Source organism: Orbicella faveolata, unplaced genomic scaffold (genome assembly GCF_042242905.1).
Source record: "Orbicella faveolata isolate gen_17 unplaced genomic scaffold, um_ofav_v1 contig_12, whole genome shotgun sequence".
Taxonomy (NCBI): domain Eukaryota; kingdom Metazoa; phylum Cnidaria; class Anthozoa; order Scleractinia; family Merulinidae; genus Orbicella; species Orbicella faveolata.
Genome location: NW_028301539.1, coordinates 12,775,001 through 12,787,500, shown reverse-complemented (window position 1 = coordinate 12,787,500; position 12,500 = coordinate 12,775,001). Strand labels below are relative to the sequence as shown.

Here is a 12,500-nt window from a genome sequence, read left to right as displayed (position 1 = left end):
AGGACACTTTCGCGGTGTTGGGTAACTATAATTAGCCCGACCGAGGGTAGTCAGCAACGATTTGTCAACAGTCAAACCAAAATGCTCCCCGGGCACTCCCTTTATGGGTTTGACAAATAAAGCACGAGGGTACCCGGGGAGCATTTTGGTTTGACTGTTGACAAATCGTTGCTGACTACCCTCGGTCGGGCTAATTATAGTTACCCAACACCGCGAAAGTGTCCTAACTTTTGTGAAGCGGCTGTTTTCGAATTTGCGAGCGAGGCAATCTCCAAATAAATGTATCGTTGCGAAGGCGTTGTGGACGGAATCGCGTAGCGAGTGAACTGACATAGAACTTCAACATCTCTTCTTCGATTCTACGGAGGAATTGAGCCGGCAGGGTTATTTTCAGTGGATTTATTCGCTTCGAGCGGCGGGCACTCCGGAAATCAGTGTCCGGCCTTGTCTTTCTTTTAGTAGTGGAAACCCACAGAACGATAACTCGCCGAAATCGCGTTAGATCGGCCTGAGGAGCTGGCAAACAACAAAGAATACAACACATCAACAGGCTAAGTAGATTTTATTCACAAAATATAAGAATAATTGACTTTTCAAGCAAAGCCGTTGCATTCTCATACAAACCTTTATAAATTCAAACCGTTGTAACACAACACCTCCATATGCTGCAAGGCCAGAGTCACGTTTCGCGTAGTCAAATTCGGTCATTATGTAATCGTATATGCCATATGCCACGTTAGGCTGAACGTTCGCAGAAAAGTGAAAAAAAGGATAGCATTGAGAGGTTGGGTCGCCTGTGGCCCATCGAATAAATCAGAGTATTCACTTGGCTCTCGCCGTCCTTTAGGTCGAGACCAGTCGTTTTTCGAAATCGTTCGAAACGCTTGATTCAATGGGACCATTCTTCGGGTTTGAAGTTGAACTTCTCAGGTGGTGGAACTTGGTAACTCGCCATGGGTATCTGTTGAACCATGGGCTGCTCTACAGCTGCGGCGACTTGCGGTTGTGCGGCTGATTGCGCAGGGTGAGCGCCAGCTTCGTTCGGCTCTTCAACTACTTGAGACTGTTAAGCTTGAATTCCGGCTTCGTGTAGACCTTCGTCTCCCATATTTCCGTTTTGTCTGATTCTTCTTCAGTTTAAAGGTTTTTGGGAACTTCCCGCTGCCACCATGTCGTGTTATTTGGGCTTACAATAGGGACCTTAAGCACCGACGACGACAAGCCCAGAGGACGACGACCGGAAGTAAAATTTCTCCGTACCGCGCTACTACGCATGCTAGACTCGTCGTCTATGTGAAGTTTAGGACGTCAAAACGTCAGGTTTGCCGTCCTGAGCGAACGAGAGTAATTATTAATCTATTTACGCAATGTTTCAGGCCGAAAATGTATATCAAACTATTGAAATGACAGTTGGTTATTTATTTAACTTCTAAGCTTTGTGTTAAGTAGATTTTACGACGAGTTTGGTGTAGAAATCTTTACTAATAACATTACTTTGGGTTTGTCGATTTGTCCGTTGTTGAATTTGCTTGTTAGCGAAAGTAGAAAATTAAATGAATTCAGAAATTGAAAAATGACTGTATTTTATTTTCTTCTGGTTCCTATCTACGTGTAGGCTTTCGCTTATGTTTTTAGGATAGAATTTTATATCGTGAAGGTCGTTTTAGATTATATCGGGCCGAAAACAGTTGGGCATCATTCATCTCTTCGAGTGAAAACCTGTTATGTTCTTCGTATGAGAAATCGGGATTTTTCGACATCAATTCCTCATGTAGGACTGAAAATTTGTTGTCATCGTTAGAACCGTTTCGGTAGCTCAAGAGAAACAGGTCTTGGAGTTCGTGAAAGCAAGACATGACAAAATTTTTCGATAGTTTTAGGTAGATGTTTACACAGCTCTGTTTACATTTACTCGCACTTGGTTTTTACTCCGTGAACGACGTCCTCGACCCAGTCCTACAACAGTTTTACTCGTCGTCGTCGTCCCATTCGTCGTCGGTGCTTGAGGTCCCTAATAGCCTTCAGTGAACAACACGTGTTTACTTAATAACCAACAGGCCTCTCGCACGTAACTAACTCGAACAATACTTCATGTAAGCTAACACAACACTTTGGTAGGCCTCATAACGACTGCCCTGTATCAGTCGTGCTAATTTCCCTAACTGATTCAAACTCATGCCATGTTTGAAGACCAATTATCGACGTGGCTGTATATATGCTCAATAATATGGAATTCTACAGGGTGGAACCTTGCTTTGAGTGTCACATGGAGAATAGCTTACCCCATTGCTGGTATCTTGTGGTCTGAGTATACTGATGATATAATTTAGGTGATAGAATTCTTCATTTTCCCTTGTGTACAATCTAAGGTAAACCATTGCACTGGGCACCTGAGACCTTGTCATTTCATTGTGACCTTGAGTTTGTTGGTAGCTACACTTTGCATCTAATCTTTCCGTGTGTGTGTTGGTTTCCAGAATCCTAATAGGAACTTCATCAGTTCTGAATCATCAAATCTTTGTTCACTTAATTGTTTTGATTTGTCTCAGGCCTCGACTGGTGCATGAGTAATGATTTCTTTGTTTGAAGACAAACAATAGACTGCAAGACTGATACTACGTGAAAAACGTTTCGAGACACCAACATGACAAGAACCGATAAAGTAGGATCGCAACATTTTTCTTTTGGCTGATCAGATCTCTTGTAGATCCTACGTTGGCAGCGTTTATCGTATGCGGTCCCTTACAGTTTCTGGTTTCTTTGTTTGCATTTTGGGCAAGTCTGATCATATGCTAGGTTGTAGATAATATGTTTCTACTTTATATATCTTTGAATTATTGCTCATTCATTTGTTTGTATGAAGATTTTTCTACACTGAGGTGTTAAAATGTTTGGTCCAGTGTTAGGCTTTGAAAGGATACTATACCATTAAAGGCGAGTATGTTTCAATTATATTTTTGTAGGTCGCAAATACAACAAGGATGGTGATCTTGTTAACTGGTGGTCAAACTCATCTAATGAAGCCTTTGAAAAGAAATCACACTGTTTCATAAAGCAGTATTCAAGTTTTGAAGCTTATGGGAAAAAGGTACGTAACTTTACAAACACATGTGCAAATTAAAAACAAATTTAACTTCAGTTGAATTTTCAGTAAAATAGATTAATGTTCCTAACCCATAACCCTTACTATAATTATATATAAAGAAACAACACAACCATAACATTTGTGGGGAAAAGGGGTAAGGGATGAAGCACTCCAATGAAGAATTCTAGGTCACTTTTTCCTAGGGGTGCAAGGATCGCCCTGGGGGTGATAATGCCCCAGGGTACTCAGTACGAGGTGGTAATCCTCAAGAGGGGGTGATAATCCCCCAAGGGTACTGAGTGAGAGGTGATCATGCTCTCTAGGGGGTGATAATCCCCCAGGATACTCAGAGAGAGGTGATAATCCTCTCTAGGGGGTAATAATCCCCCAGGGTATGGAGAGTTCATAATCCTCTCTAGGGGTCGAATCCCCCGGGTTAAGGAATAATAAGAGTCTATGGGGTAAAGGGTGACCTCTATGGGAGCACTTCATCCCCACCAAATACACAAAAGGTGTATTCCCCATAGACGATAAAAACAGTACATTCATGTACATGTTACAAATAAAATAAAATCTCAAAACTTTGTTGCTCAGAAATATATGCAGGTGCTTCAACCCTTTGAGCACTAATGGGACCAACATCTAATGTCCCCTCACATATACATGATGGGAGTGAATCTCATAACTTGTGGGTAGAAATAGTTGGTAAAATTGAAATGAAATAAAAATAAAAATGCTGGAGGCCAGAGAGGAGAAAATGCGTGTTGACATTGGGGCACAAAGGACTTAAGTACAGTGTAAATACATCTATTTTGTTTTAAAATTCTCCCATTAAGGACTTTGTAACTGACTGGGCTAAAGATGTGTTTTACTAGCGAGGGTTTTTGAAACGTCAGATAAAATAGAATGAGGAACTCTTACGTACCGCTTGTAACGGTCTCATGACCACCTACCGATCGTTTTAATTAGCCATGCGGGGAGCCCAGCTGATGCTGCTGTTGTGGCAGCCCCAATTCTGTAACTATGCCCAGCGTAATGGGAAGAATTGAAACATGACCGGGACAATAGGGCCCTCGTTTCTGACACTAGGGCTGTTTTAGTGAGGGTGTGCCCGAGGAGTATATGAACAAAGGCCCGGAGGAGGTGTCTCTTCCCTGCAGGTATTTTTGCATGGCCAAAATTGGACAGAGGGGTAGGCCAGTTTTCCCTATAGTGATGGTTTGGCCAGAGCGGAATGGGTCTGTTTTGGAGGCTTTGACGTTCAATTTCATAAAGTCAGGATTGCCCTGGTGAGGGAAGAACCGAACATCCCTCGGGGCAAGGTGAATCTCAGGTGAAAATTTTGAGTTGCATGTGAGTTCACCCAATTTCAGAAAACCAAAAAAGGCTAATGTCATAGCAGCCCAGACCATGAGTGAATCAAAATTTTTGGTGTAGGGAACTGCTAAGAGAGCATAAAAAAGGTGCAGGTGGTGGATAGTTATAGGGAGTCGTACCCTAGTATGATCCGCTTGAGAGCGTTTGACTCCCCGGCAAACGAATTGAAGGCGCACAAATTTTTTCAGATCAAGCTCATAACCCATACGGATATGAAGGTGACGAACAGCCACAAGGTAGCATTTTATCGAGGAATGTTTTATAGATTGAGCTAAATATGCAACAAATTTCATTAATAATTCTTCATTGGCTGGAAGCATCGGTAGATTTGTTGGCCTGTATAACTGGCAGAAATCCAAGAACTGCTTTTCCCCTGAACTGTAAGTCTGATTGGTGGAGGCTGCGATTGATAGTCCAAGGTACCGCTGAATGTCAGCATTCAGATTTGTAAAAGTTCCTGTGGAACCGGGCACAGACTTGGGTCTGCATACGGAGCCAGCATACGAAATCGTTTGAACTGAAAGCGAGAAAGGGAGTCGGCGATTTCATTTATTTTGCCTGCGATGTGTTGAACTTAGATGTAGATATTGTATTTGAGAGTTAGAAGGGTCAAGTGACGAACTAAATCCATGACCCTTGGTATACGAGACCGTTTGGAGTTGACCATGCTAGCCACTGACTCATTGTCGCGATAAAAAAGGATTCGCTTGTTGGAAAAATGTTCACCCCACAAATGGCACGCAACAACTAGAACACATAATTCTTGCCAGGCAATGCTAATACCTGGCTCTCCCAATTTTTGGTGGGGCTCCCAGGGGCCAGAAAACCACGTGGATTTGAATATTCCCCCATAACCAAGTGCACCTGATGCATCTGTGAAAATAGATTAGCTTGAGTCTTGCACACATGGTAGTGTCACCCATGCCAAACAGTTTAAAGGGTAGAGACCAGACACATTGTGATTCCATGGTCCTCCAGGTTGGGGGCTAACTACCCCGCATCATGAAAGGGCTAGCTGTTACACTAATGGGAAGTGTTTGCAACAATACAACATAAACTGGGGGACTTACTGCTGGGTTGTAATGATGTTCTTGGGCCAAAGCTAACGGGAAGTCCAAAGACCAATAGGCCCAAGAGTAGCCCCCTAGCAACCGACGACCATCAGTTACTGGAACGTAAGAGCCGCGGTACAGGACACACGGACAACGCAAGTGGCCAAGAAGATGAAGGCATACTGAAATTGAAGTGTTGAGGATAAGCAGGGCCACTGGCGGAAAGAGATGGGATCAGTAGCACTTCAAAGTGAGACAGTGAACAGCTCCAGAGGACCTCTATTTGACGAACAACATTACACAACTGTCATCAAAGTTTAATGACTTACCTGAGAAGACTGGGAGACAGACAGAGGGAGCAGCCACAGTAGGCCTTTAACTTAACGGGAAACACAAGACACTTTGGACTGAGTATGCTAGTATCAGGGAGAGCATCATGGTGAATGATGAAGAAGTGGAGGATGTTGAAAAATTTGAGCTATCTTTAGACAAAGAGGTTGGAAGCAGTAATGATATTAAGAACAGACTGTAGATGACACATGGTGCATTCCAGAGACTATGGAAAGTGTGGGCAGCCGGAGAAATAGGAACAAGAACCAAGATATGCCTATTCAAGCTTAAGTTCAGTCCTGCTACATGGCTGTAAAGCATGGAAGATTACTGAGACCAATGAAAGTTTCCAATGCCAATGCTCGAGAGGGACATTAGGGATTAGATGGATAAAAAGAATGATAGCAAGAGTGGTTGAAACGGCAGAAACAAATTAATTAAGCTGCAAGGCACGACGTAGACGGTGGAACTGGTTAGCACACGTACTCAGGAGAGAGGATATTAATGACACTAGGGGGCACCAAAAGTCGAAGACCACTTGCAAAAAAGGACCGTTGAGAATGAGAGAAACAAGCCAGGGTGGAAGAGCTGATATGAAGTCAAAGCAATGGTGAAGAACAGAGTGTTGGTTTGAGAACATGATGGCCTTGAAAACTTTGGTTTCCAAAACCTGAAAGAAGTAAAAGCAATGCGACAAGTTGGCGTTTGAATATTGTTTGCCTTCAACTTTGGAAAAGATGGCTTCGTCAAACAAATTTACATTCCTTGATTGGCTAAGTTGTAAAATATTTTATTGGTTGGCTGCAGTAACTGTAATTTACTTATACCTTTCGGTTTCATTTTGCTGTTTAAGAACAAATGCCCACAAAAATCAAACAAAATCAAATTTCTTCGGCAAGGCTAGAAAGCCCAAATTCGCTCCCATTTTGCATATTGCTAGCCCCTAGCAAGAGTGCAAACATGCTGTGTTTTTTTCCTTGAAATAGTTTTGTCTTTCCGAGAAAAGCGACATTTACGATTTAACTTTCAGACTCAATTTCATGCAATTTAGCGAGTCCCAACTGGGCTGAAAATCGACCATTTTCATTCAATTCGCATTTCGCAACTATTGAGCGCAGAAAAGTTGTAACAGAACCAACTTATTGCAAAACTGTTCCTTGCATAAAGAAGCCTAGTTTCAAGAATATTGGATTAATCTAATTATTTAGCGGTAAACAAAACCAGAGTGTTCTCCAAAATTGAGTTAGTCAGTCGGTGAAAAGAATTGTCATTTTGACTATGTGCCATGTCTCGGAATTCCAAAAGATTTTAGATTTTAACTATACTAGGATAGGTCTTTCAATATATGTAAAGTTCAGTTTGGGCAAATGATTAGGCACTCGTCAAAAAATTATTCAAAATCACGAGTTCACAAAAGACACAAAATCAGGCAAGCAGCTTCCGAGTGCGTGACCAAAAGTATTATCATCGTATCGGCATATTACTTCAGTTCGAAACGTCAGCATTACCAAACAGTATAAATGACATACACATAATAATAGCATGTTCACGTACCTCGGTTCGTAATATCCTGAATCTTGCAAACTGATTCTTTCCCTGCATATAATTTTCAGCGGTGTTTTGTTAGTACTCATATCCGACTTTGAAGAAAAACAGTTACTGCCAAGTCCCATGTATGTATCATCTATCTGTGTTCTTTGTGTCGTTTGTTTAAGCCAGTAGTAACTGCTGAAGCGTTATTCCACGTGCGACTTTCGGGTTTCCATTTTGAAGACGTTTGAAAGTCCTCCATTTTGACTGAACGTTACAACATATTTTACATGGGGGTGAGGGTCGGGATTTCAGAGCTTTTAACAGAGTTACTTTTCTTTGTTTGAATTGTAAGCCACAAAGACCTGATTCGCGTGTAGCATTTTATCGCTTTACGTAAGAAGGGGTGCTCTGAATTGGAATTAACATCGAGATATTGGAAAAATTCTCACGCTTTTTCTTTCGGAAATAATTCCCACTCTACCCTGACCTGAGCGCAAAGACTTTTCCTGGACAATATGCAATTAAGAGACGCGGAACCATCGAAGATTGCGGCTTATTTGTCACTGCTAATTACTGGGGATTTCTACCTGATAGCAGGTTGAATGACTGTACCGAACAACAAAACGGAAAACACAGGAATAGGAACATAGGAACTTGGTAATATTGAGCGATTTGGGGAATTCAAAATCACCAGACGAATGCGTTCAGGTTATGCAAACCTAATGGAACACCGTTGAAATGGCAAGATAGGAATGTTGTTTGACAGTCAAGACATGATGACCCATCTAAGGTAAACATATATATGTTGGTTTATGCTTAAGTGTGCTGATATTCCTGTGATACTTCGAATTGAAGTGATTTAATGACAAAATCGATGATAGCACTTTTTGTCACGCATTTGACAGCTGGCGTTATTTTAAATTTTTTGTGTATGATTTGAATAATGTTTTGACGAGTGCCTAATCATTTGCCCAAACCAAACTTTACATATGTTGAAAGACCTATCCTAGTGTAGATAGAATCTAAAATCTTTTGGAATTCCGAGGCATGGCACACGGTCAAAATGACAATTGTTTTCACCGACTGACGAGCTCATTGTTGGAGAACACTTTGGTTTTGTTTACTGCTAAATAGTTAGATAAATCCAATATTCTTGAAACTGGGCTTTTTTGGACAAGGAATAGTTCTGCATTGAGTTGGTTGTGTTACAACTTTTCTGTGCTCGATAGTTGCGAAATGCGAATCGAATGAAAATGGTCAATTTTCAGTCCAGTTAGAACTCGTTAGATTGATGTCTGGACGTGAAACCGATAATGTCCTTTTTCTCGGAAATACCAAGATATTTGAAGAAAAAAACTACATAGCGTTTTTACTTTTACTAAGGCCTACTTATATGCAACAGTAGGGCAAATTCTATTTTTCAAGCCTTACTGAACTATTTTTGATTCTTGTGTACATTTGCTGTTAATGCCTTTCTGTCACAAGCCAATGTAATTAGTGCAGCTATAGTTCCTCGAAAATGACTACTTTGACACTATACTGACATTACCTTCTGTACATTTTCTCATGTTACAGCTTAATGGTATCCAAACTCTTGGAGAAAATATTGCAGACAATGGTGCTATTAAGCAAGCCTTTTTGGTAGGTTTTTGAGGGCTCTTTTAAGAGCAAACTTAAAAGTTTGTTTCCAAAGAGAGTATGTTCCACTGCTCCTGCCCCCTTGTTAAACTTCCATGAGTTTGAATTAGAGCATCTACATATCAGGACACAATCAGTGTCAGAACATGCGTGTATAATGTTTTAGTATTGCCATTACGTGTAAGTTAATGTTGTTTTAATGGGGGCAAAATTCTTTCAAGGAGATTAAATAATGGAAGCTGTGAGAAATCTCATTTTTGGTAGGTTCACTCAGGGCTGTGAAACTTACATTATATCAAATCAATATCAAATTAAAAACTGCATCAGGTTTCAAACAGAACATTGTTATAGTTTCCTAATAAAGTGATGATTGGCAATATTAAGACAGGGTGACTTATAAAAACTACTGATAAAAAATCACGACTTTTTGACCTCTCTGAGGTCATTTTTAAGTGTAAGTAAAAATATTTAAAATATGTTTTTTGTAATAAAAGCTAATGATAAAAAATTACCACTTCTCGACCACTCCGGGGTCATTTTTAAGTGCGAGTTAAAAAATTATAAAATATGTCTTTTTTAACAGTAAGAAATAGTTTAAAATGTCACGAATGGTAGAATGCAATAAATTATGTAAGATAAGAGGTAAAAATATTTAAGAATTTAAAAGGGGACCTAAAACAATGTGAAAATAAAACAATACCTTATTGGAACTTAATTTCCTGGGTCTTTAATTTCGCGATTTTTGCGATTGCAAATAAATCACAAAATTAAAGACCCGCGAATAAAAATGAAAAGAGTCCGAAATGGAAGGTGACGAGTGATAAAAACATTCAAAGACATAAATAAATATGTTTATCGTGATTGCCTTGAAGTGATTCCATGTTCACTAACAAATCAACTCGATGTTGAAAATATTCAAGGTAAACAAACCCTCGTTAAACGGCCTCCTGTTGCACACTTTAGGGAGTTATCATGCTCATAATTTCAAAGCACCCGATTACTCCCTGGATTAAACTCCACACGGTCCAACAATACTAACAATAACAATTCTAACAATAACAGCACTAACAATAACAATACTAACAATAACAATAACAGAAACAGTAACAGTAAAAAAAACAGAAACAGGAACAGAAACAGTAACAGTAACAGTAACAGTAACGGTAACAGTAACAGTAACAGTAACAGTAACAGTAACAGTAACAGTAACAGTAACAGTAACAGTAACAGTAACAGAAACAGAAACAGAAACAGAAACAGAAACAGTAACAGTAACAAAAACAGTAACAGTAACAGTAACAGAAAAAGTAACAGTAACAGTGACAGTAACAGTAGCAGTAACAGAAACAGTAACAGTAACAGTAACAGAAACAATAAGAGAAGCAGTAGCAGTAACAGTAATAGTAACAGAAACAATAGCAGTAAAAGTAACAGTAACAGTAACAGTAACAGTAACAGAAACAGAAACAGAAACAGAAACAGTAACAGTAACAGAAACAATAAGAGAAGCAGTAGCAGTAACAGTAATAGTAACAGAAACAATAGCAGTAAAAGTAACAGTAACAGAAACAGTAACAGTAACAGTAACAGTAACAGTAACAGAAACAGAAACAGAAACAGTAACAGTAACAGAAACAATAAGAGAAGCAGTAGCAGTAACAGTAATAGTAACAGAAACAATAGCAGTAAAAGTAACAGTAACAGTAACAGTAACAGAAACAGAAACAGTAACAGTAATAGTAACAGAAACAGAAACAGAAAAAGAAACAGAAACAGAAACAGAAACAGTAACAGTAACAGTAACAGAAACAATAAGAGAAGCAGTAGCAGTAACAGTAATAGTAACAGAAACAATAGCAGTAAAAGTAACAGTAACAGTAACAGTAACAGAAACAGAAACAGAAACAGAAACAGTAACAGTAACAAAAACAGTAACAGTAACAGTAACAGAAAAAGTAACAGTAACAGTGACAGTAACAGTAGCAGTAACAGTAACAGTAACAGTAACAGAAACAGTAACAGTAACAAAAACAGTAACAGTAACAGTAACAGAAAAAGTAACAGTAACAGTGACAGTAACAATAGCAGTAACAGTAACAGTAACAGAAACAGTAACAGTAACAGTAACAGTAACAGTAACAGTAACAGTAACAGTAACAGAAACAGAAACAGTAACAGTAACAGAAACAATAAAAGAAGCAGTAGCAGTAACAGTAATAGTAACAGAAACAGTAACAGAAACAGTAACAGTAACAGTAACAGTAACAGTAACAGTAATAGTAACAGTAACAGAAACAGTAACAGTAACAGTAACAGTAACAGTAACAGTAACAGAAACAGTAACAGTAACAGTAACAGTAACAGTAATAGTAACAGAAACAGAAACAGAAACAGAAACAGAAACAGTAACAGTAACAAAAACAGTAACAGTAACAGTAACAGAAAAAGTAACAGTAACAGTGACAGTAACAGTAGCAGTAACAGAAACAGAAACAGTAACAGTAACAGTAACAGAAACAATAAGAGAAGCAGTAGCAGTAACAGTAATAGTAACAGAAACAATAGCAGTAAAAGTAACAGTAACAGTAACAGTAACAGTAACAGTAACAGTAACAGTAACAGTAACAGTAACAGTAACAGTAATAGTAACAGAAACAGAAACAGAAACAGTAACAGAAACAGTAACAGAAACACAAACAGAAACAGTAACAGTAATAGTAACAGAAACAGAAACAGAAACAGAAACAGAAACAGTAACAGAAACAGAAACAGTAACAGTAACAGAAACAATAAGAGAAGCAGTAGCAGTAACAGTAATAGTAACAGAAACAATAGCAGTAAAAGTAACAGTAACAGAAACAGTAACAGTAACAGTAACAGTAACAGTAACAGTAACAGTAACAGTAACAGAAACAGAAACAGAAACAGTAACAGAAACAGAAACAGTAACAGTAACAGAAACAATAAGAGAAGCAGTAGCAGTAACAGTAATAGTAACAGAAACAATAGCAGTAAAAGTAACAGTCACAGTAACAGTAACAGAAACAGTAACAGTAACAGTAACAGTAACAGTAACAGTAATAGTAACAGAAACAGAAACAGAAACAGAAACAGTAACAGTAACAAAAACAGTAACAGTAACAGTAACAGAAAAAGTAACAGTAACAGTGACAGTAACAATAGCAGTAACAGTAACAGTAACAGAAACAGTAACAATAACAGTAACAGTAACAGTAACAGAAACAGAAACAGAAACAGTAACAGTAACAGAAACAATAAGAGAAGCAGTAGCAGTAACAGTAATAGTAACAGAAACAGTAACAGAAACAGTAACAGTAACAGTAACAGTAACAGTAACAGTAACAGTAACAGTAACACTAATAGTAACAGTAACAGAAACAGTAACAGTAACAGTAACAGTAACAGTAACAGTAACAGAAACAGTAACAGTAACAGTAACAGTAACAGTAATAGTAACAGAAACA

General features: G+C 38.8%; 1 protein-coding gene and 1 pseudogene across 1 annotated transcript in view; one reads left to right on the top strand and one right to left on the bottom strand.

Annotated features, from left to right (window-relative positions):
• LOC149116710 (uncharacterized) overlaps positions 1-1,034 on the bottom strand; it is a 2,177-nt pseudogene extending 1,143 nt beyond the window's left edge.
• LOC110043333 (endothelin-converting enzyme homolog) overlaps positions 1-12,500 on the top strand; it is a 246,397-nt gene that overhangs the window by 158,168 nt on the left and 75,729 nt on the right. The window contains exons 15-16 of the mRNA XM_089282468.1: positions 2,964-3,088; positions 8,953-9,018. Coding sequence (XP_089138594.1) covers positions 2,964-3,088; positions 8,953-9,018 — 191 coding nt within the window. The remainder of the gene's footprint in view (positions 1-2,963; positions 3,089-8,952; positions 9,019-12,500) is intronic.